This window comes from Microdochium trichocladiopsis, assembly GCF_020744255.1.
Source record: "Microdochium trichocladiopsis strain MPI-CAGE-CH-0230 chromosome Unknown B0I36scaffold_6, whole genome shotgun sequence".
Classification (NCBI taxonomy): domain Eukaryota; kingdom Fungi; phylum Ascomycota; class Sordariomycetes; order Xylariales; family Microdochiaceae; genus Microdochium; species Microdochium trichocladiopsis.
In genome coordinates this window covers 1017345-1043506 of record NW_025763549.1, presented here as the reverse complement: position 1 = coordinate 1043506, position 26162 = coordinate 1017345, and the positions used below count along the sequence as shown (strand labels likewise).

The following is a 26162-nucleotide window of genomic DNA, read 5'->3' as shown; positions in this document are numbered from 1 at the left end:
TGACAATGAAAGACGACAAATCTCTGACACACTCTGACGGGCAATTCCAAAGCCTGGCTCCCCCTAGCCTCGAAATTTTCGGCGGGAGGATATGGGGCCCATGGCGGCCCCTGGCCGATTCCCACAAAGCAGAGCTGCCTCTTTTCGATCAGTTTGGCGCGAAGACGCGAGAAAGCGGAGTCGACCCGGGGATAACGGTGGTGTGGAGGCCCTGTACCGCCGGCTACGGAGACCCGCTCTCGCATCGCGCATTATATCTTACCTAGGTAGGAGTAATATACGAAGAGAGATTTAGACATAACCCTCCCACGGATGCTGCTCCGCAAGCAAGCACGGCGCCAGCTGATGATGCTTTGTTCAACCTTATTATTCGGGGCATGAACTGTCTTGATTTCGCGGCGAGGACGCTTGCCCGCTCTAGGTGAACCCAAGGGCTCACGCATGTGCTTGTGCCATAGCCATGATGTGCCCTGAGCGATCATTTTAATCTGATGTCTTTGCCGCACTGCGAAATCGTCACTTTTGGAAAAAGCGCATCGCACATTCCCCGCCTTTCTTGACAGGCAGTTGGCCCAGGCACAAGAGCCCAATCACAGGAGCAAACAAGTGTGCTCAGCAGGGCGGTCACGCGCAGGGCTTGGCCTGCGGAATAGTCGACGTGCAGCTGACAAGCGAGTGCCGGTGAGTGGCTGCGTGCAGGCTATCGAGGCCGGGTCCTGGGGAGGGGAGGAAGCATTCCGCGCGCCACTGGGCAGGTGCCAGGGCTCAAGGATGCTGATGTTGGGAATGTAGTGTTATCGCCGGCAATCTGCTTGGCAATGCGCTTGATCGCCAGCAGGATCATGGTGATGACATGGCTACATCCTGTGTCGGACAGGATGAATGCTGGTTTGGACTCGCCATGGGTTCCGGGATGGATGTGCTATCAGGCGATCGCTGGGTTCCAAGGCTTGATGACGGGCTCGCCGCTTCTTTGTCGTGGACGGACGAGAGCTGTGAGATTGCATCCCCAAGTCGGATGCTGCGCAGACCGGGGTCTTGATGCAAACCAACGCTGGTTGCACAACGACGATGATCCCCAGCCGACCTGTGCTATGGCAAGCAGACGCCCATGAAGCAGTGCCTCAGGTGAGTCGTGTATGTTAGGTGTTTTCTTGTGTTGTAAGCTTGCAGTGTCGCTATCACATGGAGGCACCCAGAACCCCCTGCCCCGGTGATGCGGAAGCGGCAGGCGGGGCGGCCGTGGCAATGCGCGGGGAAGCTTCGACTCCGCACGGCACATTCACCCTGCAGCCGCTCACATCACTTGTCGCAAGTCGTCATTGCGTGCTTGCTTCTAAAAGTTTCCCCTCACCCTGCCAATCAATCCAATTAGTCAGGCACAGCTCTGGCCTGGCCCTGTCGCCGTCAAGGTCCGCGATCCAGCAATCCCCCACCACCCCACGGGCATCCTCCCACACCTTTCCTGCCAAGCTCAGTCTCCTCATGTCTTCTCTAGGCCGCTTTCCTCTCCGCCAAACCTCCCGACTGACCGCATTCCCAACCGCTGCTTACAGGCTCTCCGCTCTTGGCTCTCAGTTGCTACCCCGCAGTCTCCCCATCCGAACCATGGCCTCGGTCCCACAGACCATGAAGGGCGTCATCATCGAGAAGACGGGAGGCACAGAGGTCCTCCAACACAAGACGGACCTTCCTGTGCCCCAGCCCAAGGACGGCGAGGTCCTTGTCAAGAATGACTTTGTCGGTGTCAACTTCATTGACACGTAGGCAACCCCCCTTCGCCCCGTTGCTATCTCCTGCATATGCTATCGCGATTCCGGCGGGAGATCGACTGCTGACAAAGCTTGCTAGTTACTTTCGCTCTGGCCTCTACCCAGCCCCGTCATTCCCCTACGTCCTCGGTCGCGAGGCTGAGGGCACCATCGTCAAGACGGGCGGCGCCGGCGACCTCTACGGCCTGAAGGAGGGTGACAAGGTCGTGTGGATGAACACGGGTGCTTATGGCGAGTACACAGCCGTGCCCGCCGAAAAGGTCGTCAAGGTCCCCGATTCTCTCCCTCCCAAGGTCGGTGCCGCCTCTCTGCTTCAGGGCCTGACAGCCCTCACCCTCATTCGCGAGGCCCACCACGTCCAGAAGGGCGACTGGGTGCTTGTGCACGCCGCGGCCGGCGGCACAGGGCAGTGGCTCTGCAAGCTGCTCAAGTCGGTTGGCGCCAACACCATTGCTACGGCATCGACACCCGAGAAGCTCGAGCTCGCCACCAAGGCTGGCGCTAGTCACGTTATCAACTACAGCCACGAGGACGTCAAGGCCAAGGTCCTGGAGCTCACGGGCGGCAAGGGCGTGATCGCTGTCTTTGACGGCGTCGGCAAGTCCACCTTCGACCTGTCGCTCAGCTGCCTCGCCCGCAAGGGCAGCATGCTCTCCTTTGGCAACGCCTCGGGTGCCGTCGAGCCCTTCGCCATCTCTCGCCTGAGCGCCAAGAACGTCCGGCTCATGCGCCCGACCTTGTTCAACTTTATTGCCGAGCGGCACGAATTCGAGTCGTACACCAAGGAGCTGTTTGACATGATCATCAAGGACAACCTCGAGCCGTCGATTCACGAGGTGTACCCTCTTAGCGAAGTTGGGCGAGCGCAGAACGACCTGGAGGGCAGGAAGACGACGGGCAAGTTGCTCCTGGACCCCACGAAGTAGGCGAAATAAGCAGTATGAACCTAGCATCGTTCAGTGTATACTTTCAATGGTCTGAGCTAGCACAAAAATGTGAAGACGAAAAAGAAAATTTGTGAATAACATGGAAACGAAAAGAAGATTAAAGGGCTCATCATACCAAAGTCTGGTCATCTCTGACGAGGGGGGATTTGCTTCCCCGATGGCGCCATTGTACACAGCACACATAGAGTCGTGCGTGACATAAACAGTCGAGAAGTGAAGCTCCGAAGGAAGAGCCAAGCTGTTGTAAAGTTTCAACTGATTGATTCGGGGGTATATGTACGCGCTATACAAGGTTATAGAACTAGGAATCAAAGCCGAACGAAAATGGACGAGAGTAAAAGTCTTCCTTGGGAGAATTGTCCGCACGCATGGAACGCCGGCTTCGACAGGACTTCCTGGCATGTGGATTCACTTTGAGTTGCAAGTGATAATTCATAGGAAGAAAGGGAAATTTCAGTTTGAACCGCTAAATCACGCTATCCTCAACAAATTCTCCTCGTCGCTCATTCTCTTCTTGTCCCTTTCTCCACTACCACTTCTTCCGTATGCGCTCATGCTGGTGGCATCGTGCGGCCCAACACCGTCCATGGTTGGCGAGAAGAACCCGCCGGGTACACCGAAACTGTCTGTGAAGTCGCTGTGCGACCGTATCGACGTGTCCCCGCTTGTCCGCGTGTCCGTGCCGTATAAAGGCAGCATGAACGTCGGCGGCGCGGGCGGCGCATGGCGGTGCGCACGCATCTGCGATACGTCGGCCATCGGCGGCGTCCCCATGGTCGTCGAGGCGGGGTACTCGATAATCGGTCCGGATATGCTCGGCCGGCTGCTCTTCGAGTTGCTGTGGAGGTGGCCCCGGACAATGGAGCCCGGATGCATGGCCGCTTGGGAGAGGCGGCGCACTCCGGACTTGGCGACGGAGATGGAGTGGCGTGTGCGGCTGGCGGAGCCGTCGGACGAGGAGCCGTAGCGTGCGGCCGTGCGGGCTGTCACGGTCTTGATGTTCTTGAAGAAGAGCCTTAGGAAAGGGCCCGAGGTGGCGACGCAGCAGCAGATGATGCCGGTGTGTACCTCGAGGATGGAGAAGAGGAAGCTGATGCCAGCCCACCACGGGCGATCGTAGCTGAGCATATTGTACGTGCCAATAGCCCAGCGGACACAAGCGACGGCCCAGGCACTGCATGAGCGGAGACGTTTTGTTAGTGGCGGCTAGGGATATGGTGAGATTGGGGACTTACATGAAACCACAAGTCAAGACCAAGCTGAGACCAATCTTCTCCTTGGTGGTCTTGAACCTCATCTTCCAAATCATGGGCAGTGGCAAGATACCAATCATTAGATCGCTAGACATGTGTCCGAAGCCGTAGGCAATGTTGGCGGCAACGGAGTTGATGCAGTGGCCCGGCACGGACTGGTTCCACTTCTTCTCAATGGGCTGGCAACCGAGGAACTCGGTGAACATGTTGCACGTGATGTAACCACACGTGTAGACCAGTAGGGCGTAGCAGCACCAACGGAACTTGCGGTTGACGTCTCCAAAGAGCTGGAGGTAGAGCAGGATCAGGGAGCTCTTGAAGCCCATCAGGCAGATGGCGTAGAATTCAGACGAAATACCGATCCATAGGTAGTAGCGAGCGTTGAGATCTGGCGTGTACTGCCAGATGTGGAGGCCCATGCCATTGTAAGTGGCATTGGCCATCAGCACCGCATGAGCGATGCTGAAGAGGAAAGTCGCGCCCACAATATCTACAGCCGGGAGTCAGCAAGTTGTTGGTTAATTCATGACAAGGGCACGTATGTGTAAGCAGGCCTTGGCACTGCATAATTTACTTACAGTCATCAAGACGAAGCTTGACCTTCTTCATGACCAGCTTCGAGTAGAACCTCATGCAGATGAACATGAAGGTGATGAAGGGCATGACAATGGCCGTGCGCAGAATGTGGACACCTCTGCCGGCGGGCAGTGTCTCTGGCACATCGTAGGGCGCGGTCTGCCGCTCGTCTAGCAGTTGAAACGAGGCCATGATGAGGGTGAGTTGTAGTTAGTGGATGACCATCCCTCGAGTTCTTGGCAGTTGCGAGGTTGGAGATTCGCCAGAGCAGCAGGTCATTGTCTTGCCAGAGAAAGCAGACGGGCGTGGCGCCATGTATTAATGGGAGAGGAGGCGACGGGGATCGGACTTTGAAGTGGCTAGCCTGCCAATGGGAGGCGGGCATGTAGTTGGAGTTAGGACTATGACGGGTCGGGACTGCATGGCTGGTCTCTGATTGATCAGCGGTGCGATGCTTGTCGAGACGGGCACGGCAGAGTAATACCCACGTTGCACGAGATATCAGGCTGTCACCCACTGAGAGTAAAGGCTCCAGTCGATCGTGCCTCATTGGGTTGGGGCAGGCTGGGACAGGCTGAGTTACGTGCCGTCTCCAACTCGACAGGGCCCGTTGCATTGTCCTCGGGCGCCTGCCCACTCAGGATGGCCCGATACAGCCACTGTCGAGAGGGTCCTTTGCGGGATGCATCGCGTAACAACCTAGTTCGACCACGTACAAGGCTGTACGAGTGTCCCGACCACCAGCCGCTGCGGGCGGGCAGTGCGGCGTGGGTTGGTGGGTTGGTGGTCCCCTGTCCAGCCATATCGAGCCCCGTCCCCGGCAGTGTCGATCCAGTGACGTAGCCGCTGCCGGGCCTGGTGGTGGTGGTGGGGGTACCTGTGATTGACGGAGCGCTCCCTGCTCGGCCGAATGGGGCACTCGTTCAGGACATGACTGTGAATCCTTCGCGAGGAATACTTGGCGGTTGTTGCTCGAGTTGCGTCGAGTACCAGCACTCGTCCATTCATTGTTGTTGAGTCCACCAGATCCCATTTCAGATGTAGAGGGCAGGTACGTTGCACAGAGGCCTGTCTGGATGTGCCTTCCTGGCATCGGGTTCCATCCAGATCTCCAGGCTATGTGCTAGCGCAGCCCCCAAAGTGTCTAGCGCTGTTTCTAATTCGGGACGGGTGGTGGTTACTTTGCCCGCTGCAACGCTGGCCCCGTTTTCTCGACCGCACGCTCAAAGTCAATCGCGGCCGCTCCTCCACCACTCTCTCTCCACAACCAGCTGCTCCTTGGCCATGTCGTCGCCGCTCTCAACCATGTATGTAGTAGTTCCCCTGCAGAACTGGTCCCCGATCGCGGTTGCTTCTCCACCAGCCGCGTCCGCTGGAGCTCCCCCGAGCACTGGACTGCACTGCTTCGTCACAGCTCTTCGTCACTCAGGCACATGGCTTTCTGGTTTGGTCACCGTATGACCAGAGGCCACCGGCTCCAGTGGTGGATGCCACCTCTTGCTCCGCCTCGCGATGGGGGGACGGCTCCTTCCGCTATTGTGCCGGCATTGAGTTTGGCCCGTTCCAGCACCGGTCTGCCTCTTGTTCCATCAAGTAGGGGCACTTTTGTGGCGCGGCGAAGTGTGGGTGGGTGGGCTGGTTGGTGGTTGTGTCCCACAGGCCAATTTCTGGAGACATTTGGAGGAGTAGTAAGCTGACGCCATGTCAGCCAAGACTCCACACCACTTACACCACCGCGCTCTCTGCAGGTGTTGCTTGCAACCGTGACAGCTCTGTGCACAAACGAGTGGTCCTCGGCATTGCGGTGAACTGATAGGCAAAGTCGACAAAATCCCGCCCCGAAGCACGTCTCACCCGCATCACAGGTCAGCCACATTCCTGCCCAGTTGTGCGACACGAGCCTTGTCGCTGTGTCTGACGCCTCCCAGGCTGGCCAAGCTTTGTGGTTGGCAATTTGCTTGGTACATCTCAGTTCGCCGTCCGGTGCGTCAATGAGATCATCTTAATGCATCTGGCACAGGGGACTTGCCCAGAGACGGTCACTAGTGCCAATGCCTGAGAGGAAGGCAAAGATGGCGCAGCTAACTTCGCTCCGGCAGGACAGGTGGCAGACTAGGTTGCGACCGTACATGTCTTGGGGTGCTTGTCCAGCTTTTCCTCCGGCGATGCTGCGATTTGGCATCTCCTGGCGACGATGCCATGAATTCAGCGTCAAATACGCAGCAAAGCAGGGTCCGTCCGCCACGTGAGGCCACTGAGGATCCTGACCTTATTCGGCAATCAATAATTCATTACTGGAGCAGAGACTGGGGCGTGGAGCGGCACCACAGGCCACCCGGAATGCAGCGAGTACGATGACAACGCCCATGTCGTCGCACCGCCTAGCCCATCCTCAAGGCAGACCCTGGGGAAAGCATCCCACCTTCACGAGCGTGCCTGACCACCCAAACAACCCAAAAAGTGCTTTTCCCCCAAACTTCAAGTGATCATCTTCCCCCAAGGTTTCAAGCCTCCTGCCCAAACAATAAGCTTGAATCGCTTAACTGGCCGACCCAAGACCCTGCATGGTGGCGTCATAGGCTGCTTACGTGGGCGGGGGCTCCCGCGCAGGACCCTGAGGCACGTTGTTTCCGTCCGTCCTGTTGTGGAGGTTGGGGGCGACAGACATTGAGAGGTCCTGCACACTTCAAGGTTGGCACTCAGAATTCAACCGCCTGCCCTACCGACCTCCCTCTCACATTGCTATCCTGTCGATCCAAGCAGCCCCCCAGACCAATGAGACGCTGCGGAAATATCTTGGCTGGAGGCGGGACATGAGTTAGTCACGAAAATCCAGGGAATCCCAACGGTGCTGCTGCATAATGCATTCTCCGCGGGAAGTTACTTAAGTATGGTAAGTATGGTATGCAGTAGATAAGCACCGTTGATCAAGATAAAAGTGAATGATTACGCCGGCGAGGCGAATGGACTGGCTGAAAAGCGTTTGCCGGTGCGCAGAACCACCCTGCGTCCTTCAGAGTAATCGTCCTTTGACACAAGCTATGCCTAGAGAGTCTTATCACTTGACGCCGTGTGGCTGATAGCCGGCAGCGACGTGGAGAATCCATAGGCAACTCCCAAACCCCGTCAGAATCGCAGATTAATGCCCAGGAACGAAGGCAAGACATCCTAGAATGTAATGTCCGATGAAAAACTATTGCCATGGAAATATGTACCAAACGTTCTTTCTTGGTTCAAACATGGAAAACATAATCCATCAATCACTGCACCCGCGATTGTTCACAGCAAGAAGACGTTGATTATCAATAAGAACCTCTTCCGAAGCATGCGTGTTTATAATTATGACGAACTAGAAAATATTTTCTAACCACGACAACCATGGGAATTTTGGTTCCTCCCGCTACTATACAAATTCGAGAATCGCTAGAAACACCCGTCAGATTTTGCCTTACATCTCAAAATACACCAAAGAAAGACTTCTTCATAACTCGTTGGTCAAGGCATCAACCTTCCATTCTGATTAATCCCCAGCCCAACCTCGGCTGTGCCCGACGTGGCGTCCTGCTCCTCTTCCTCCTCGTAGTCTCTTCTTTCCCGCTGCTTCCCTCTGCGCAATCGCCAGCTACTGCGCCTGAAAGACCGAGGAACAGAGTCGGGCGTCTCTTGGGCGAAACCACCACCAAACTCGACGAAAGAGCCGTCGCTCAGCCTCACGCCCGGCGAAACAGACTGCGCTCGCGCGGGAGCCGGCTGCTGTGCACTGGTATATGTGGCCGCATGGGAGCCAGGTTGTAGTCTCGTAGGACTCATTGCACGGCCTGGACTCCGAGGCACGCCACGCTGCCCCCTCGTTCGTTGGTCGAGGCGTCCGCTCGCACTCGCAGCGCGGCGTTGGCTGGCAGGCGCTTCATCCTGGCCATCGGCTGAGATCCCTCTCGTGCCTCTCGAGCCTCGGAACCGGTGAAGGAGTCTGCTCGAAGCTGTGTGCGCGCCTTTGCGCCCTGTTGGGTAGGGCAGCGGCCTGGAAGCGACTCCCTCTGTTGTCCAAGAATGAGGAGTGCTGGAGCTTCCCACGGGTGTATCAGTAACGGCGTTGTGCGGTTTAATCCTTCCGCGACGCAGCATAGCACTGTCGTGCTCCAAATCCGGCAGGTTTGGGCTAGGTTCTGTCTCAATGACGCTTGGCCGCCTAGACTGGGGTCGCTGCATGATCTGAAGGCCCGGCGAGCTCTGAGTCGAGCTTTGGTATGTTCTTGCTCTCACATCGGGATACGCGAATTGTTCAGCGTACTCTGGCACGAGAAGCTCGCTGTCGGAGACTCGGGTGCGGCCACTCTGAGGGCTTGCATTTCTAGACAGTGGCTCGCTGGTGTATCCAGGTCTTGGACCTTGTGTTGTCCTCGTTGTCCATGGTGCCGGACGAGCTGAGACCCTCGCATTGCTAAGTATTGATGGCTCCAAATGGTGGGTTGGTATAAAGCCGGCTGAAGCAGGACTTGAACTGGGGCTGTCCATGCCATATGTGCTTGAGTTGAATGAAGACCCAAAGCCGCCGGCTGCCTGAGAGCCTATGGGCAACGACTGTGACCATCCACTACCAGATACAGGTGCCGTTCGAGGAGCGTCTGGAATAGGCAATGGAGAAGAAAAGGGCCGATTAGGTACTGATGGGCTTGATGCCGTCGTGCGGGTAGCAACATTCGCTGGAAGTATCAACGACTCCGAGCGCTGATCATTTGGCGATTGCAAGATGTGTTGTGGAGTTACTTCACGAAAGCCAGCTACCACCGCTGGTTCGGCCAAAACCATCGGATCTTCAGACAGAGGACTTGACACAAAGGCAGGTCCTGATTGGTTCTCGGTGGCCACGCCATCAATCCCTCGAAGTTTGTTGATGGTAGCTGCAGCATAGCTCGATGATGGTGGAGAGTATCCGCCAAGTCGATATGAAAATGTTGGTGTCACGGAAGAAATATCGTTATTCGTGTCGATTCGAGCGTTGGAGTACGATGGTCTTCCGCCTACAAACATCGGGCGTCTCATTGCCGGGCTAAGCAGCTGAGCAGTTGGGTTGCGTTCGGCTGCCGGAAGCGTAGCCGCTGCTTTGTAGATTTGGTCTAAGCATTTTGCTGCTTCGCTTCCAACGTTGTCCCCAGATAGGCCAGACGCAAGGTCTGCCAGGCCCTGCTTGATGACCTTGATACTAGCCTTCAAGGAGGCTCTGTGCTCAGGTGACCCCGGCGTAAGATGGTTGGGCCCGAGATAGCCCTTGGCCGTCTCCCGACTCAAGGTTATCCGTGGATCGCACGGAACTTCTGGGGCCGCCCGCCAAGCACCGAGGTTGTCTCTAGGTCGCTGGGCAGAGTGTTTCTTAATGGCGCGATGGTCGAGAAGTTCACCTCTAGTCCCAGGCGCAACGAGGGATGATTGACGCAAATCTATTGACGACTGCCTTGGTGTAGTTGACGTGGAAAGAGTACTGCTGTCAGCGATAACAGGGCGTGGCCTGTCGGAGTATGCTATGTGCCAGTGATAGGGATTGTATTCAGCGAAATCCTCAGTGGTGTCAGGCATCACTATTGGCGGTTCGTTGGTCTCGAAGTAGTCCGTCATGCCGATTCCACTAGCAGGTGTTTCCGTGTCATTCTCTGAGAGGCTTTCCAAGCGGTCGAACACAGATGTGAGCATGACGTTTCCTACAGCATTGCTCTCTGATTCCGCCACTCTCTGTTTGAGCTCGTTGATGATTCCTTCTACCAGGTCGAGCCGAGCCGACAGGACTTGGCGCCAGTAACCGAGTTCTGGAAAACGCTTCTCGAATCGGTCGAGGTGACCCAAAAGCCGGCTACCGTGCAGACGAAAGCGGCGGAAGTCTTCTGGAAGTCCGATGACGCTGGAGTCGTTGATGCGCGTCTCACAGTCGTCAAAAGCACGACATAGAACGCGTATTGATTGCTCTAGCCAGAAATGCGCTTCCTTCTCGTCTGCAAGCGTATCCACAAAGAATGCCTGCACAATACCGTGCAGATGAAGAACGTCTAGGTTTTCCCGATCCATGTCGACACTCCGATCACTGTGTGACCCGCCAGAAGACGGCTCTTGGCAGATGTTTCTATCGATCAGCGCAAAGGATATTAAGATCTGAAAAGTTTGCGTCAAAGAACTCCTGCCGTTGTCCAGGCTGCGAGACTTCACAGGCGTACTTCTATCGAGAGCCTTGGTGCCTATGAAAAGTTTAGCCGATAAACAGACAATCCAAAGATACTCGGGCACCTACCTAGCGCGATCATCTCCACGGGCACATGCTGGCCGAAAAAAGCTAAGATGTACATTAGATTGAGGGCAGCGACGAATCCTCTGTCCTGTAGTTGCCGTCGGACTTCCAGGTAAGCTTGCAAATGACCTGCTTTTGGCCTATTTTGAAACGATCTCAGGTAGTTTGCGAGTGGTTCTTTTGTGGCTTTGAGATGACTGCCTGCCACATGTATCATGAGAGGCAGTCGATCCATGAGATTGACAAGCTCGGTCGCTCGACTCAGATCGTCTGTATTGAACGGCTGGCCTTTGCCCATTTCTTCTAGCAGGAGCTCTCTGGCATCCTGCACGGACAGTCGATCGAGGGCAATGACCTTGGGGTTGTCGAACAAGTAGTCATCAGCGATTGCTTTTTCAGTCGAAGTATATAGTATGCTGGTATTCTTGGCGAACGGTATGAAAGACTGCAGACTTGGCATGTCGAAGTGAACGCCATCCAGGACCAGTAGCCAGTTTTCTCTGCGGTTGAACCACTTTCGCACCGCGTTGATCACCGCAATGGTATTATCCGGCACTTGGACATCAAGGCCCTCTGTCTCCACGAGATGGGCTGTCCTGGCTATGTCCCAGAATCCTTCTTCGAGCTCCTCGAGAGATTTTGCTCTGATCCAGAAGATACCACCAGGGTAGTGGCGCTTATGCCGAAAGACGTATTCGCGAGCCATCTGAGACTTTCCTCCCCCAGGCATACTTTGGATGAGGACAGACGCAGTGCCCGTGGCTCTGCGTTCGCGATCCATAAGCATCTTGTGCAATGTTTTGAGTTCAGCTTCGCGCCCTTTGAAGTGCGTATTCGGTCGGAATAAGGCTGGCTTGACGGAGATAGGACCCTTTGATGAAGTCTGGTCCTCCGAAGCTGACTTTTGTGATTCGTGCTCCAACTGTCCAGCCTGGTTGCTTTTCGGTTGATGCTGGCTGTCGTCAAGCGCCGGTAACGGCGTATTTGCCTGTGGAGACGCCTCTGCAACCGATGTTGTTTGATTATCCTGGCGGTGGAAGGCTGTGCCAAAGACTGATCAGCCTTCTATGCCCACGAGTTGGAATTGATATTCTGAGCACCCGTTACCTTGCAACGTGATTGGCAGACCTACCAGTAGGTGGTGGCAAAGCCTGTTGAGACTGGCCCCAAGTATGCATTCTCTCTGCGATTTCGTGCTGTGCGCGAGCGAATCTCTCCTCATCCTCGACTCGCCACCGAACGGCAATGACTGCTGGTGCATCTAGCACCCAGTCTCTGATAGCTGTCATCATCGTGCGGTATCCCGGGGCATTCCTGCTGTCAAACTTGCACATGTTTGAGTGCGTCGCTTCGATGCCGAAATAGAGTACTCCAGGAAGCTGAGGCCCAGCAGAGATGGGGTCGACGATGAGCATCTTGGTCGCCTTCAGGTCGGTCATGTGAGACTCGTGGGCCATGATGATCTTGAAGCGCTGGTATATGTCCAAGAAATGGTTATTGATGTTCTGCAGCGTTTCATTGTCGCGCTTGAGTGTCTTTAGCAGGACAGGCTCGGAGTGGAAGATGGACTTTGGCACCACTGCATCTGACATGGCTTGAATGATGGTCCCCCAAGCAGCGACATCAGACCCCGAGTGGGGCGTACCGAGAAAGACCATGCCATACGTCGAGACATAGAGTGACCGGTATTCCTCGTGCTGTGCAGACTTGAGGTCGTTTGAGTAAAGCAGTGCTCTTTTGGTGAGGATGCCGCCAAGGCTGTGACAGACCCATATTATAGGGTTGCGGGATGATAGCTCATCCTTGCGGAAATGGGTTAGGGAAGTGACCATGGTCTGCGCGTGTAGATAGATGAAGTTGTCGCTCGGGCTTGTGCCATGCTTCTTGGAGTAGACGTCGGCGTTATACCCGTACACGAGCACATTCGCACGAGCATCCTTGAGGGTGGTCGGCAGCAGGTCCGTCGGCCAGAAGACACCATTCGTCTTGGCTGTCCATGTCCTTTGCGGATCCCCGTTCAAGCCATGGACGAGGATGATGTCGACCTTGGCGTCTGGATGGGTGTACACGGCGGTTGCTTCGTACCGCGATATGTCCTTGTTGATCGAACCCTGGATTCGAGCGTTAGCCACTAATCTCGGCGACTGGCGGAGGTGCCGGAAGAGACGGAAGCCACCCAGGAGGCCCCATAGAAGCCTCGCCAGGCGCGCCAGTGGTGTTTCCAGATACATACCATGCTGTTAGGTCGGCGCGACTCTTGTAATGCGATTGTTGGAAGCCATGAGAAAACTGTTTGGTTCGTTCCGAAGGCCGGCTACACATTGGCTGAGCCCGACGCCTTGTCTTTATACATTGGCCAGGCTCCATCGTGGATTGTGGCTTGTGATGCAGACTGCGCCTAGTGCTATGGTGTGCCTGCAGGTCTGGTGATACGTGCGAGAGCAGGGGAGGCTCAACTCCGGCCGCCGCATGAGCGGGCGTATAACAAGCAACTGCCGGCGACATGCTGGACGGGTGAGGCAGCTGACAGGGAATACCCAGAGATCGCGGCAGGGATGGGCGCTGTGGTAGGGCGAGGCAGCAGAAACTCTGGGGCAGGACCTCTGGCCGTGTCACGCGATGGGAGATGACTGGTCGAGAGGGCGGCAGGACGGGGTACTGCCCGAGGGGCCCTGGGGCCTGTCCTGCAGCCTGCGGCGGCGGGATGGTCACTTGGTGCGGCCCCGCGCTGGGGCGTTTCCCGCCTTCGCACGGCGCTACGACGTCAAGGTGCCTGCAATTGTGTCCGCCTCCACCACGAGCCCTTCACGTGGGACAGACCCGCAGCCTGTTGCAACGCAGACTCCGCGGCCTGACCTGTAGCATTCACGTTCCTTGGGCTTTTGACTTTGGCACCTGCCGTCATGCTCCCCAGGGGTTCATTGACACAGCTGTCGGCAAACTTTGTCATATAACTCTCCCCATGTCCCCCCCACTGGCCGATCCACGCGGCGGCGGCGAAACCATCCTCTGCAACGTCTCATCGCGACTCTGGCCGGCCGTAAGAAATCTCATCACAGACACCGACTGACCAATGATTCCTTTATGCTCCTCCATGCTCTTAATGGTTTACCAAGGCGCGGCGACAACTTGCAGCCCTGAAAAGTCGTCACCAGAGTGAGTCATCTCGCCGGAACTGTCGTCGACTTAAGCAGACTGCCGCACCTCATCAGGCTGCAAGGCTGATTTCGAATTCCCCATTTTCAAGCCGTACGCCAGGGCTAGTTGGCGACGTTTCGTAGGAACCGTGGCCAACAGAACAAAGGGCACAGTCGCGGTGTCTTGACGAGGCACTGGCCGCAAAGCACTGATTTCCATCCCGACTGACGAGACCAAGGGTGCTCTGACATGTGAGACTAGATTGCCTCCCTCACACAGCACGAAACGCTACATCGTAACAAAAGACGAACACGCGTCCAGGGCGTGGACGCACAAGCACGCCTGTGTCATGCGAGACACGGTCCCGAGACTAACGCAGAGTTGAGCAGGATCGGATACGAACTGTAAACATCACACTCGATATCACTTCCTGCTACTGGTAGCGCACGAGAAAAAGTCTTGTTGATTTGTTGCGCACTATCAAATCGTTACGACAGTGTGATGACTTGCTCTACTGATTTGCACTGTCTCGTGTTTTCTGAAAGCCCGTAATTCGAGCTGGCTTTCTAAGCTGCATAGGCGGATACGAAATTCGAACTCGGCCGCAGGAAGTGATATTAGGATTGCCTTTCTCACCTGGAAGAACAAGCCGAGCTCTTTCAACTTGTCCGGCCACTGAGCATCCAAATGCTGCAAGAAGAGAAGCTCCCCGTAAAGAAGAGGTGAGCCGCATGGTTAAAGCTCTCAATGTTGACAACGATGGAGGACGGCAGCTGCCGTCACATCCTTACCACAGACTATCGCAGCAGAATTCGACCCGGTGCGTCTGTGGGCTGTATCATGCTCGAGTATGACAGATCCCACGTCTCTTATTTCTTCTCCTGCGCGCCTGTTCGTCACCGAGACAGAACGCACGAAATCCCAATGGATGCCTATTTGTATCACACATGGAACGAACAAGTAGGGCGTGGCTTGTGTCAAGTCAGGGTAGTATGCACCTTATTACTCATCTGTGCCAGTCTGGACCAGATTACGTACGCCGTATGCTGTGTCAATGCTAACCAGGACAAGTCCTGGCCCGGCCTGGCATGTTTGTTCTGGGGCCGTTCCCTCAGTCCTTGGGTGCCAACATGATGACATACTCGCGCGTGCTCTGACCAAACTGGATGAGGTCCTTGTCCATGAGTTCCAGGTACCGACTCTCCGGCACTTTCTTTGAGTTCAGAAGCGTGCCATTGGCGCTGTCGAGATCAATGAGGTAGGGCTTGACCTTTCCGATCTTGTCGCCAAACTCGTTGCGCTTCTCCAAGTACCGAAACTGAATGACAGCATGCTGCTTGCTGATACTCGGGTGCTCGGCAATCATGTCGACCACGGCGGACTCGCGCCCGACCAGCCAACAGCTTCTCTGGCTCAGCGGCACTGTGTCTATGATGTCGTCTCCTTTGAAGACGAAGAGCTTCCAGACGTCCTTGGGAGCCGGCTTCCGTGCTTCTGGCGGCTCGTGGTACTTGAGCACGATCTGCGATCCATCGGCCTGGGCTATTGCGTTTGAAGCAGCAGCGAGAGCGCCGCTGTTGCCAAAGTTGGCCTTCTCCTTTGGTTTCGGCACCTCCTCGCCCGTGGTTAAGGCAAACGAGTCTGCCTGGGACGGCAATGGACCACTGCGCTTCACAATGGCTGTGCCGCCTCGCTCGGAGCCACCGTCTCTTGGTCTTTCCCTGTCGGAATGGCGATCCGACCTATGGCGATCTGACCCATGGCGATCTCTCCTCTCACTTCGGTTCCCGTCTCTGTCGTGGTCCTGATGCCTCTCACGAGATCGCCGCCGCCGGTGCTCCTTGGCACCCTCGTCGTCCCTGTCTCTGTCGCTGTCGCGCGGTCGGTCGTCTCGTCTTCGGTCGCGGCTGCGGTCTCTTCGCGAGCCTGGCGATCTCGAGCGCCTGTGTCTCCGTCTATCACTGGATCTGTTGCGTTCTCGGCTGTGGTTTCGTGACGACTTGTGACGTTTCAGAGCTCGATCGCTCTCGTCGCGGCCGTCGCTACGCGCTGGCGAGTCCATGACGCGCAATGTGAAATGCCTTGGAGTCAAGGCCGTCCCCTGAAAAATGCCAGAGACAGGAGATCGGTTTACGACCCGTGTTCGGCTCCAAGGGTTGGCCGGAAATGGCCGTAGTAGTCGCGTTGGCAAATAATGGTTTCGCGCGCGCAGGGTCAGGCGCACTGGTTGTCGCAAAGTTGGGTGTGCACAGGCATCTGTTCGGACACATTGGAATGGTGCCTGGTGTCCCAAAGCTAGGGTCCACTTAGATTTTGTGCGGCAGGGTGTTATACTGGCACGGCACGGCACGGCTACCAATCTGCAATTGCATTCGTTCCTGTACCTCCTTCAGACAGTTGATTTGTACTCTGGTTTTATATCTCCGCGACTGGATGGACCAACTTCTTAGTCCAGAACTGCTCGCGAACGGATGTGCGCAAGAAGTGAATCCAAGCCTCCTCATTTCTGGTCAATAGACTACCGTCTAACAGGTGCTCCAGGACATGTTCCAGGCAACATCCAATTCATTAAGCGCCGTTAACTGGCCCATTATGTTTGTCTCATTTACTTGACTTCGGCGCAAAATTCGCGGTGTCATGGATTTTCTACGGATGCTTCTCCAGCAGCTGTGGCGGTGTTTACTCGTTGGTTGCCCCAAATCCAGGCCTTCAAAGGGCTTCCACGGTGTATCCATACGAGGTCGACCCCAAAACCCCCAGTTCAGGTGAGAGCCTACTCGAAGCTCAAACGCGCGACCCTGCCACCGGATCCCGACGCCCAGCAAGCACCAGCGTTGACACACTCGACGCTGTCAAACGAGCCATTGTAGAACCCATGCCAGGTCCGTCCCCCATCGACAGAGACGTCTGAGCCCGTCGGCCCGACGGCGATGGCAGTCTTGCAGAGGCCCGGCACCCACGTAGAGCCCGAGCGGTAGCCCCCAGGGAACTTGGCGGCCGCTGTCCAGGAGAGGCCGCCGTCGTCGGACCACGCGGCGTTGTTGACGTTGCCCGTGGGCGCGGAGAAGTTGCCGCCCAGCGCGATGCCGTGCCGGGCGTCCCTGAACTGGATGGTGAAGACGCCGCTCGCCTCGCCGCCGTCGATGGTGCTGTCCGCCACGCTCCAGACGTGCCCGTCGGGACTGGCAAACACCCGGCCGGGATCCACGCCGCCCGCGGCGGCGTACCACCGACCTCCCGCGGTCTCGAGGCACGTGCCGCTCGCGGAAAAGCCGGCCTCGAGTTCCAGGGCCGGCGGCATGCCGCTGGAGTCGACAATGGCCCAGCTGGCCCCGCCGTCGAACGTCTCAATCAGTCGGAACTTGCCATTGACCGGGTCGCTGACCGCGAAACCGTGCTGCTCAGTGTCGAAGTCGACGCAGTTGTAGAACGCCTTCTCCTCCTCGCTGACGAATGTCTGTGTCCAGGTTGCGCCGCCGTCCGAGGTGATGTAGATGCGCGAGTCGCTGCCTTCGCCGATGGACAAGATGACAGCCCTCTCGGCGGACCACGCCTGCACGTCGCGGAACTGCAGCGTGGCATCGGCCTCAGAGAGCGACGGGCCGACGGACGTCCAGCTGGAGCCGCCGTCGACAGTCTTCAGGACCGTGCCATTGGTGCCGGATACCCAGGCGATCTGGTCGGAGACGGGCGCCAGACCACGAAACTGCTGCGTGCTGCCAGTCGGAAGTAATTGCCATGTGAGAAGAGGGATCGAAGCATCCTGCCGTGCGAACTGCCGGCTAGGTATCGCACTGGCCGAGGCACCGGAAGCGCTCAAGATGGCCGCAACAAGGACTGACGTGAGCGACATTGTGTGGACAGCCGGCCGCGGAGGGACTAAGTTTGGGCGATACGAGATGAGATTGAGAGCACCAAAAGTTTGGGGAGCCGCTGCAATTTTAATGACATCTGGATCTCCGCCCTGAGAAACAATGATCCCTGTCGAGTTCTTGTTTGTTATCCAGCGCAACGGTTCCAGGGTTGCACGATCATTTCCGGATTAGGCAGGTCAGACAACCACCCTTCGACCCCTGGCCTTGCACACCAGTCGTAGGTATCCTAGTGGACTTCACAGAATAGAATGAGCATGTAAATGTCTTCCAGTAAACCGTCAGTTATTGTTATATTTGAAGAACACTCGTAGTGGAGCTTGACTATGAGGCAACACCGGCTGGTTGATAGCCGCACGACGGCGGAGTCTGGCAGCGGGAACAAGGGCGACGAGCTGCGTACGACAAGACACAGACTCGTATACGTGCTTTGCTGCCCATCACATACATATCAGCACAAAGATTCATCTGCACAGTTAGCTGAGGATGAGACGGACTTGCGGCGGGTACTAAAATCGATAATGAGGCTATTGTATGTACTGCCTGCTGCGCCAAAGTGGTATCCAAAATGCTACGATTTTAACGGAAATCAAACCCAACCCTGCAGAGTATGCCAACTGTGTCGAAACATTGAGTTGCCGTCCTGTCAACAAGCCGAGACCCAGATGCCACTCCCTTCCTTTCCTTTCGCCATGTGCTACGTGTGCCGGATATCTACTTAGGCGGGACGCAATGCATACGACCATACTCGTTACGGGTAGCAGAGAACCAGGCGTGGTCGACAGACGCCCGCCTGCAGAACGAGCTGGTCGCAAACGACCACTCGAGTCCCTGGTCGCCGCGCCCGGGGCCGCACCACACATAGATGGGCGCGGCGCACCAGATGTCGTCCTTGAGACCGTCCCACAGGTCGTGGCAGACGTGGGGCACGAGCTCTCCCGGCACGCTCTTGGCGATGATCTTCCAGGACTTCCAGAGGACCTTGTGCGCGAGGTCGCAGTAGTTGGAGCTGTCGAGCTCCGGGTGCTCCTCCCACAGGGCGGCGGCGCGGGCGGAATCATTGCCCGAGATGACCATCTCGAACGCTGGTGTCGAGTTTAGTGGCGGGAGGCCGGTGGTGATGATAGGACCTGGGATGAGAGGGCTTGGGACAAGGATGGTGTCCACGTCAGTCTGAGTCTGTATGCTGAAAATATCAGAGACTTCGACGCTGGGCATCGGGTAGACTGAATGATAGGCCATGGTAGAGACCACTTCTGTCTCTGTGTGCTGCGAAAGAGTGGTTGGCGGTGGCATGGCGAGGACGCCGCGAGCCAGGCCGACAGCCATACCAGCCTTGAACGCTTTCGACACGATGGCGTACATTCTGAAGATGTTGCGGAGAGTCGTGGAATTGCTGTGCTTGGGAGCTGGTGCTGGAGGAAGGCTGAGATGAAGTGATGGAAAGCTTTTCAGACGAGTTAGTGTGTCGAGTTGAATTGAAGAAGGATGATGATGTGTGAAGGAACAGAAAATGGGAAGATGTACTCCTACGCCGTTTAAAGGACATATGCGCCCTGCTCTTCTCGGTTCCACGCATCGAATATTTTTGGTCCAAACAACTCAGCACCATCCATAGTTTGTTATCGGTACGGCATGCTCTACTATGTAGGCCATTGTCGTGCGCCGCATTGCGTGACTGTGTGGTTTCTACAAAGAGGCCTTCCAAATGATTGGCGAGATTGGGCTCAGCCAGGTTCTTCATCGCTTATCTGGTTCCGCGCATCAAAGAGCATGGTGAGATTTGGAACGTTTAGCCTTCAGTGTGACATTGAGTGTCAGGAGAGTTGAATATGACCAACGTCTGCCATTAGCTATTCATTAAGCTCACGATTTGGTCCAAGATTTGTCTGCTTGACGCGTATCACTACGCTGACCCTTTACTACGTTATCCATTAATGACACAGGAGCACTCTTACACCAATGTGCGATCGCGCATGCATCATTTTTGCCTGGAAATAAGCGTGTTGTAGACGTGCGCGTGGTACTATCCAAAGTTCAAAGCACCTTGGTAACACTATCCGCTCAATCGGCATCACATATATTTTGGCAGACACTTCCACGTCGACCCACCCTACGCGTAACGTGGACGACCTGGAAAAGGGTCACATCAGTTTAATTTGGATGAAGGGGCATAGTTTGCAAGAAGATCGCTACTGTGCCTATCAAGTCAGTGCAATGGAAATGCCAGCTTACAGGCGAGCAGGGACGTTTCGAGTGCTTTTACGGCTATTCTTTTGGCGCCTCCCTGAACGGCACGGATTGTTCCATCAGGCTGTGGTCTTGGGGCAGCAGCGGTATATTCCGAAACTAAAGCATGATACCCTGTTCTTTGCAAGGCCAGGCCATAAGAGCTTTCTTTCCAAACGGGCATTCACGAATCTGGCTCAAAGTCAGTGTATAAGGCAAGAAAGTTGACTGTCGCGACGGTGATTTCAAGCTATACATTAACGCCTGTCCACTTGCAAGAAGAGCAAGCTGGTATTGTTCGTTCATCTTCAAGTTGTGGCCAATTCTAGCTCAACGGCTTCTTCACATGCATTTTAGCCTAGGATGCTACAGGTGTGGTCGGCGGAGCGTTCCAGAACTCAAGGAACGCTCATCTGAGATGAAGCGGAAGGGATCACCATGTATAGCTCACAAGCCCAACACACTCACCTCGTCTGCCGTCAGAGGCAACCAGGTTGACCCGTTGGTTGCATGATTGGTCGGTCGAGGCGGGACAGAGCCACTTCTTGGACATCTGAAAGCGTGATGGCGGCAATTATGCCTAGCGACGGTGCCAAGCACTTCCGGGGCTGCCGACCCCGAAACGCTCTGGTCAGCCGCGCTTCCGACTAAGGTAACATGACAGCAGTCAGGGCTGGCTTGGGAGCTTTGGGAAGGTCACAGCGGCGGACAGTCGGCACGGGAGCGATGAGATCATTGTGTGGGGAAGTGGGGGAACAGTCGACTCACCGTCCATCCCCAGCCTCGCCAGCGTTGCAACGTTGGAGCAAACGACATGGGCAAGTGCGGCTGGGCACAGAGACTGGCGGGCTAGCAGGAGATCAGCTGTCTGCTGGCCGCAACATGGCCCTGCTGGCAAAGATCACACAAGATGCTGACGGACACGATGACGTAGATGCTCGACAGTGGTGCTGACTGTCATCCAAGGTCGTGGGGGCGGCAAGCTTCTCCCTTGGTGATCGCAGGAGATCAGTCACAATGTCGGTCGTGGGGATTAGCTGCGGCTGGAATCTCAATTGACGTTGCGGGACAGCTGTCGGATGTAGAGAAGGTGCCCGAGATTCGGTTTGAGTGCGTGAAAAGAGGCGCGCTCTCGTGCAATGGGGTTGTCAAAATGCGTGGGACCCTGCACGCATCAGTGGCTTAAGCCACAAACTAGACCCTGCATAAAGTGCCCGTCTCCGGGCTTGGCGCTTCGATATTGCGTAGGGAGCTTCTCTGCGGTAGAACGGGGTCAACGACCATTCTGGGTTTCAATGTTCACCCAAGTCTGACTGCACACGTAAAGGAAGAGGTGTTACCAGGGTCGTGGAGTGAAAGCCAAGACGTGTCTACGGCTAGAGCATAGGCTGCAATTGTACCACGAATACCGTAGCTTGTCGCAGGAATCCACTGGAGCAGAAATGTGTAGAAGCACTTGCTCCCTGGATCATGTAGCGTGCACCGTACCGACTAGCAGATCTGGTAGCGAGGCTCTTCGCATTCCGCTATAATTGCTCAAAAGCCCGGGCATTTCGGCGGCGTTCCTGACAGACAGCCAATACCAAGTCACTCTAAGTAAGACATGTCGCATCCGCTTGGGACTAGGGCCATGGTGATGCTAGTCCCGCTACCCGTCGAGACGGGCAGCAAAGATGGCAGCCGTATGCGCACCTAGAAACTTGGAGGTTGTCGCGGATTCATCACTACCCTCAGGATTATGCGTAGAAAAATGATCCTGTCCTTTCAAAGGCAATCGATACAGGCCAAGGCGAACATGTTCACACACGCGCAAGGTTGGAGTGGCACTAACAAGGAAGCTGTGCATGTGCGACGGTGTGCCCATGACCCGTCGATCATGGACTGAGGTTATCTCAGGAGCACGACGAACACGCCGCAGCTCGGACGGTTCTCTCCAGATCTTCCACGCACGACATTACAGCGAGAAGATCTCGGTCGGAATCCAAGAGGAAGAAGTCTGCGTGCGTCGCAACACATCATTTTGATCTTCGAAACACTAATAAGCATCAAAAGGTGATGGGGCTGGCTGATGGGTCGGCTACTCGCTGAGTATCTGTATTCTACGCAGTGGACTATTGAGATACAACCTTCATAACCGCCAGAGAGGATGATCGCGCAGAGATCCGGTGAGCAGGTGGCAATGAGTATCTCGACGCATAGGAAGTAGGATAAGGCGACATTAGTTTCGACTTCCACCTGGAGCCTGGAAATAATGGGAACGAGTTAGATGCGGTGTCTGAGGCATGAGCTGGGAAGTGGACCCAGTGCCACTCAATTATGGATCAACGTGTCTTACTGTAGCTAGACTCGGGCCGTAGTGCTGGCATGAGGGAGGCTGAATGAAACCACAGGCCCAGCTGTGGGGGTTGCAACAGTGACATTCACAGCACCGCCGATGAACAGGTAGCCTCAGTCAGTCACTTGACTTGATGCTAGATCTTCTTGATTACATCAGTGAATTCTATTCAGCAAAGTATTCCAAGTTCCACAAGGGCACTAAGCCATAAATACCAACAACATCTGTATACGTATGCAGCTGGTAACCTGTGCCAATGTTGGCTCCATAGTCCAACTGAAGTTAGAACCAACCGCAGCAAGAGCAAGAAACAAGCAGGACACTTATAGGCCACCACACCTCGGGGTCGCGAACATAATTTTAGAGACTATTGTAAGCACCCATGCTCAACCGCAACATGTGCCTAAAGGCGGGGGACAGCGCAGATCTCCCTTTCAAAATATTGTCAGGAACTTGGCGGCCTGATAAGACTGACGGCGAACGCACCTAAACGAGATCTCAATCCGTTCTGCGTTTCAGGAGCTGCAGAAGTTCCAAGCCCGTCATCATTCCGCGTTGACTGGGCGCGGAAGTCCCCGTCCTCCCTGATGTTGGGGAGGAGTCAGGGGTAGTGAATTATCCCCGGAACCAACTGCATGGAGCCGGGGTAGAAACCGTGCGGCTGGGCCGCGATATGCCTGCAAGACGTCCAACAAGTCATGGTCTTGCATATTTATCCATGTCTGAGCGACAGCCTGCAGATTGCAATCCCGGATTGGGCCGAGACGAGACGCAAAGGGGGTGTCGCCATGTTTGGAACGGAATAATCAGCAATCGCGGCGTGCCTCGAGACATTGAAAAACATTGGCGTGCTCCTCGACGCCGCGTTCCGCGCACCTCGACAAGTCACACTTGCGCAACGCCTCCAACATTAGTCGAGTCAAAACACGCGACGATGACGAGCTGCCCCGGAACGTACGGCGAATTTGCTTCTCCGATCGAGGCCACCGAGATCGTTGCTGGCGAAACGTTGAACATCACGCTCATCTTGGATCGATCTCTTTGGAAATCTCCGTTGTTTTATAGAGCACAGCTTAGGGACAGCCGGAAGCTCTCTGTCGTGGCGAATATCACTGGTTTGTCCTACCTTATCCCTATCCCAAAGCCACCGGCGAGGCTGGGAATAGTACAGTTCTGTGCATATAGTGACAGTCTGCTGAATAATCGTATCCAGACGCCACGCTACATTGGGATCCAGTTGCTGCCGGGCTTTCCCCTACTCTGTTTTCTACCGGACCGCCTGTGTGGCTCACAGGGGCCGATGGCAAATGTCCCAATTCGACCGCGGTCTATCACAGCTGGCTCGTGCCGCCAACAATTCCCGTGTCCAATGGCCCGCGCGGCTTTCAAATATTCTCCGAGTATGGAGATGCTACGTTCCCAGGCGCGACAGTCAGCGAGACTTTCTTTCTGGTGCAACGCGGGCAAACAACATCAGCCACAACGACAGGCGCCGTTACCTCTTCTGCAGTTTCAAGCTCAGGAAATGGGAACAGCAGTCCAACAGTGGCAGCCAATCAGGACTCTCGACCTAATTATGAGCTCTCTTTCGCCAGCCAAATGGCGCTCGTAATTTTACTGCCTATAATGGTGTGCTCGCTCCTCATAGTCTGGTTTTGTCGCTGGCTACGGAAGAAGAGAAATCAGGGCAGCACGCCTGGCACCGACACATCGCAACCCGTCACTGCGCAAATCGCGGCCACGAGTGAAGCCACGCGGTTCGAAAAGCCCGAACTTGAAGCGCCAACCACGGCTGCAATACCCAGAGAACCGCAGGAGCTGGACAGTCAACCTGTCTCCCCTTGGGGCCATGATCTCCAACGCCATCATGGTGAGCACGTTGCCGATCTGGCTCGATCACCTGGCGTGCGTGTCATGTCTTATGAGCTGGAGGCATCAAGGACGCAGTAGCGCCAACTGTGGCCAGGAACAATGGTTGAAGGGCGGATATTGAACGGAACAAGAGGTTGGTGAGTGTCACTATTTCACACGGTAGTGCTCTTCACAGAGCCTGGGTTTCCAACAGCACAAACAGTACCGAGGTTCTTGATAATTCATCAATCTAGTCCCAGATGATCCCCATCATCGACCGTAACACACATCTCATGTGTGCATTGTAGAAAGAATGTGTTGATGATATTCTCATGAGCGATGCTACTGCTCCGGACCGGTCTTCTTAGCGGCATGTGGATACAAAAGTTGTTCGCAGCGCCAGCCAAGACGTACTCGGCTGCATAGGCCACGATTATACAATGAATTCTGTACTTTATATCATCAACTAACTAGGGCAGTAAAAGGCAGGAACACTTTCGTACTCGGTCACACAGGGCAGAGGGACGCCTAGGAGGCGAGAACTGTCCAGCTCTATTAATCGTACAGCTGGTGTTGTAAGAGCTTATTAGATGCTCACATATTTCTCTAACGAGGAAGATTAGGAAGCTCGTGATATATAAAGCCTTAAATGTGTCACCGCGGCCCTTCTGGTAGATCAATATGATGACGAGGTGCTTCACGTGCTCTCGGAATTTCTCAAAAGCTCGGACACTTCGACGGTCGTTCTGACAGACAGCCAGACAGTCAATATCAGTCGCTCTGAGCGCTACGTGCTGCGCTCACATGGGAGTAGGGCCGATGGTGATGCTGGTCGCTGAAAGCTGCCCGAGACTCTCCTTCGCATCGAGCAGATATCTACCTCGACGTCATGATGCTACGGTGATAAGGTGACCCGGCAGCTGTCACGTTGCGTCCGGCCGATCAAGAAAGCTTGGCCATGAACTGACACCATGCCGGCTTGCTACTCTCCCGCTGCAACTTTCTCAGTAGATCATGTCGATCCTGCAGTACCCCGCTCCATGCCCGTGTTGACTCCGCCGGACGACAACAGAGATGGGCAAAGGCGAGGTCATCGCGCATGTGCCATCTGTGATGGGCCTAAGCCCTGCGCTGCGGGGGATGGACAGGCCCACGTCGTCACCAGACAAGTCATGAGCCGATCGATCGTAATGGAGGGATGAGAATGACTTGAGTCGGGTACTTTGGGGGACACGTAAGGCTAAAAACAGAATTGGCGGGTAGCGGCCATACACCATGGTGGTATTGTACGGTACCCGCAGAACGCCTGAACCGTTCGAGCCGTTGTGGTTGGTGATCTGCAAAGCACTAGTCCCGACAGAGGATGCCCGGCCACCCACCAGGGTCGTCGTGTACTACTCCGCCTTGCACATCTTTTCGTATTGCCTGTGGGCGGTCGCCTATTGTAGGTGAAGAGGGGGCTGTACTGCCACTTCTGGACCAGCCAGCACATGAATAATGCATTCTGATCGACGTCAGTCCTAGTGAGGAAACGCAGTCTTTGGTTCTCCATCTCGTGACTCTTTTGACTTTTTCGCAGCCCACAGGGCGCCAACTCAACCCAAGGCGCTTGTGGTCAGCCGCGCGCAACGGGGTGGTCGCAGTGGCTGCCAGCCCCAGACAACCATGACGCCACGGACCCGTCCACTCGGCACGGAGGAGCAAGCACCAGCAGCGGCGGCGGCGGCAGTGGCGGCGGTAGAGGCGGTGATGGTGGCGGCAAGACGAACCAGAAACCCCCTAGGGATGGGGGGAGGAGACAGATAGATGACGTGCCCATTGCTACAAGAAACCCCTGTCCCCTGGGACCCCGGCGGCGGGCGCAGGGATGCAGGGGAGGCAGGGGCCAATCTTGCCCGTTTGGGAAACAATGGAC

General features: G+C 55.6%; 8 protein-coding genes across 8 annotated transcripts; 2 read left to right on the top strand and 6 right to left on the bottom strand.

The window, feature by feature from the left end:
• Positions 1 to 1608: 1608 nt before the first annotated feature.
• On the top strand, positions 1609 to 2698 carry B0I36DRAFT_244958 (uncharacterized protein; the record flags this gene model as incomplete). The annotated part of the gene is made up of 2 exons (XM_046150105.1): positions 1609 to 1763; positions 1852 to 2698. 2 exons carry the CDS (start codon positions 1609 to 1611, stop codon positions 2696 to 2698), a joined length of 1002 nt encoding a protein of 333 aa, XP_046011404.1.
• Positions 2699 to 2944: 246 nt separating this feature from the next.
• Positions 2945 to 4898, bottom strand: B0I36DRAFT_128433 (uncharacterized protein). Its single transcript, XM_046148161.1, has 3 exons — positions 4551 to 4898; positions 3955 to 4462; positions 2945 to 3893 (listed from the first exon to the last, which is right to left on the bottom strand). The coding sequence occupies exons 1-3, from the start codon at positions 4738 to 4740 to the stop codon at positions 3191 to 3193; spliced, it is 1401 nt and encodes a 466-aa protein (XP_046011403.1). The 5' UTR covers positions 4741 to 4898; the 3' UTR covers positions 2945 to 3190.
• A 5051-nt stretch (positions 4899 to 9949) lies between these two features.
• On the bottom strand, positions 9950 to 13053 carry B0I36DRAFT_363701 (uncharacterized protein; the record flags this gene model as incomplete). The annotated part of the gene is made up of 4 exons (XM_046158856.1): positions 9950 to 10027; positions 10126 to 10772; positions 10826 to 11863; positions 11955 to 13053. The coding sequence occupies 4 exons, from the start codon at positions 13051 to 13053 to the stop codon at positions 9950 to 9952; spliced, it is 2862 nt and encodes a 953-aa protein (XP_046011402.1).
• Positions 13054 to 14396: 1343 nt separating this feature from the next.
• Positions 14397 to 14846, bottom strand: B0I36DRAFT_325058 (uncharacterized protein). Its single transcript, XM_046154195.1, has one exon. It carries the CDS (start codon positions 14691 to 14693, stop codon positions 14472 to 14474), a length of 222 nt encoding a protein of 73 aa, XP_046011401.1. The 5' UTR covers positions 14694 to 14846; the 3' UTR covers positions 14397 to 14471.
• A 5-nt stretch (positions 14847 to 14851) lies between these two features.
• On the bottom strand, positions 14852 to 16176 carry B0I36DRAFT_325057 (SMAD/FHA domain-containing protein). Its single transcript, XM_046154194.1, has one exon. It carries the CDS (start codon positions 16020 to 16022, stop codon positions 15072 to 15074), a length of 951 nt encoding a protein of 316 aa, XP_046011400.1. The 5' UTR covers positions 16023 to 16176; the 3' UTR covers positions 14852 to 15071.
• A 74-nt stretch (positions 16177 to 16250) lies between these two features.
• Positions 16251 to 17851, bottom strand: B0I36DRAFT_325056 (oxidoreductase). Its single transcript, XM_046154193.1, has one exon. The coding sequence runs from the start codon at positions 17811 to 17813 to the stop codon at positions 16734 to 16736; it is 1080 nt and encodes a 359-aa protein (XP_046011399.1). The 5' UTR covers positions 17814 to 17851; the 3' UTR covers positions 16251 to 16733.
• Positions 17852 to 18546: 695 nt separating this feature from the next.
• B0I36DRAFT_363698 (uncharacterized protein) lies at positions 18547 to 19197 on the bottom strand (the record flags this gene model as incomplete). The annotated part of the gene is made up of 1 exon (XM_046158855.1): positions 18547 to 19197. One exon carries the CDS (start codon positions 19195 to 19197, stop codon positions 18547 to 18549), a length of 651 nt encoding a protein of 216 aa, XP_046011398.1.
• Positions 19198 to 23156: 3959 nt separating this feature from the next.
• Positions 23157 to 24627, top strand: B0I36DRAFT_325055 (uncharacterized protein). Its single transcript, XM_046154192.1, has 2 exons — positions 23157 to 23511; positions 23610 to 24627. The coding sequence occupies exons 1-2, from the start codon at positions 23331 to 23333 to the stop codon at positions 24344 to 24346; spliced, it is 918 nt and encodes a 305-aa protein (XP_046011397.1). The 5' UTR covers positions 23157 to 23330; the 3' UTR covers positions 24347 to 24627.
• The last annotated feature ends 1535 nt before the right edge of the window (positions 24628 to 26162 follow it).

What these genes read in the sequence shown, in the direction of transcription:
- B0I36DRAFT_128433 (XM_046148161.1), bottom strand. Translation starts at nt 4,740, where the DNA reads ATGGCCTCGTTTCAACTGCTAGACGAGCGGCAGACCGCGCCCTACGAT. An exon ending in CAAGCTTCGTCTTGATGACT is followed by an intron (nt 4,463 to 4,550) that starts GTAAGTAAATTA and finishes TCCCGGCTGTAG; the next exon opens with ATATTGTGGGCGCGACTTTC. An exon ending in GTCTTGACTTGTGGTTTCAT is followed by an intron (nt 3,894 to 3,954) that starts GTAAGTCCCCAA and finishes CCGCTCATGCAG; the next exon opens with TGCCTGGGCCGTCGCTTGTG.
- B0I36DRAFT_325057 (XM_046154194.1), bottom strand. Translation starts at nt 16,022, where the DNA reads ATGGACTCGCCAGCGCGTAGCGACGGCCGCGACGAGAGCGATCGAGCT.
- B0I36DRAFT_325056 (XM_046154193.1), bottom strand. Translation starts at nt 17,813, where the DNA reads ATGTCGCTCACGTCAGTCCTTGTTGCGGCCATCTTGAGCGCTTCCGGT.
- B0I36DRAFT_325055 (XM_046154192.1), top strand. Translation starts at nt 23,331, where the DNA reads ATGACGAGCTGCCCCGGAACGTACGGCGAATTTGCTTCTCCGATCGAG. An exon ending in TGTCGTGGCGAATATCACTG is followed by an intron (nt 23,512 to 23,609) that starts GTTTGTCCTACC and finishes AATCGTATCCAG; the next exon opens with ACGCCACGCTACATTGGGAT.
- B0I36DRAFT_325058 (XM_046154195.1), bottom strand. Translation starts at nt 14,693, where the DNA reads ATGCGGCTCACCTCTTCTTTACGGGGAGCTTCTCTTCTTGCAGCATTT.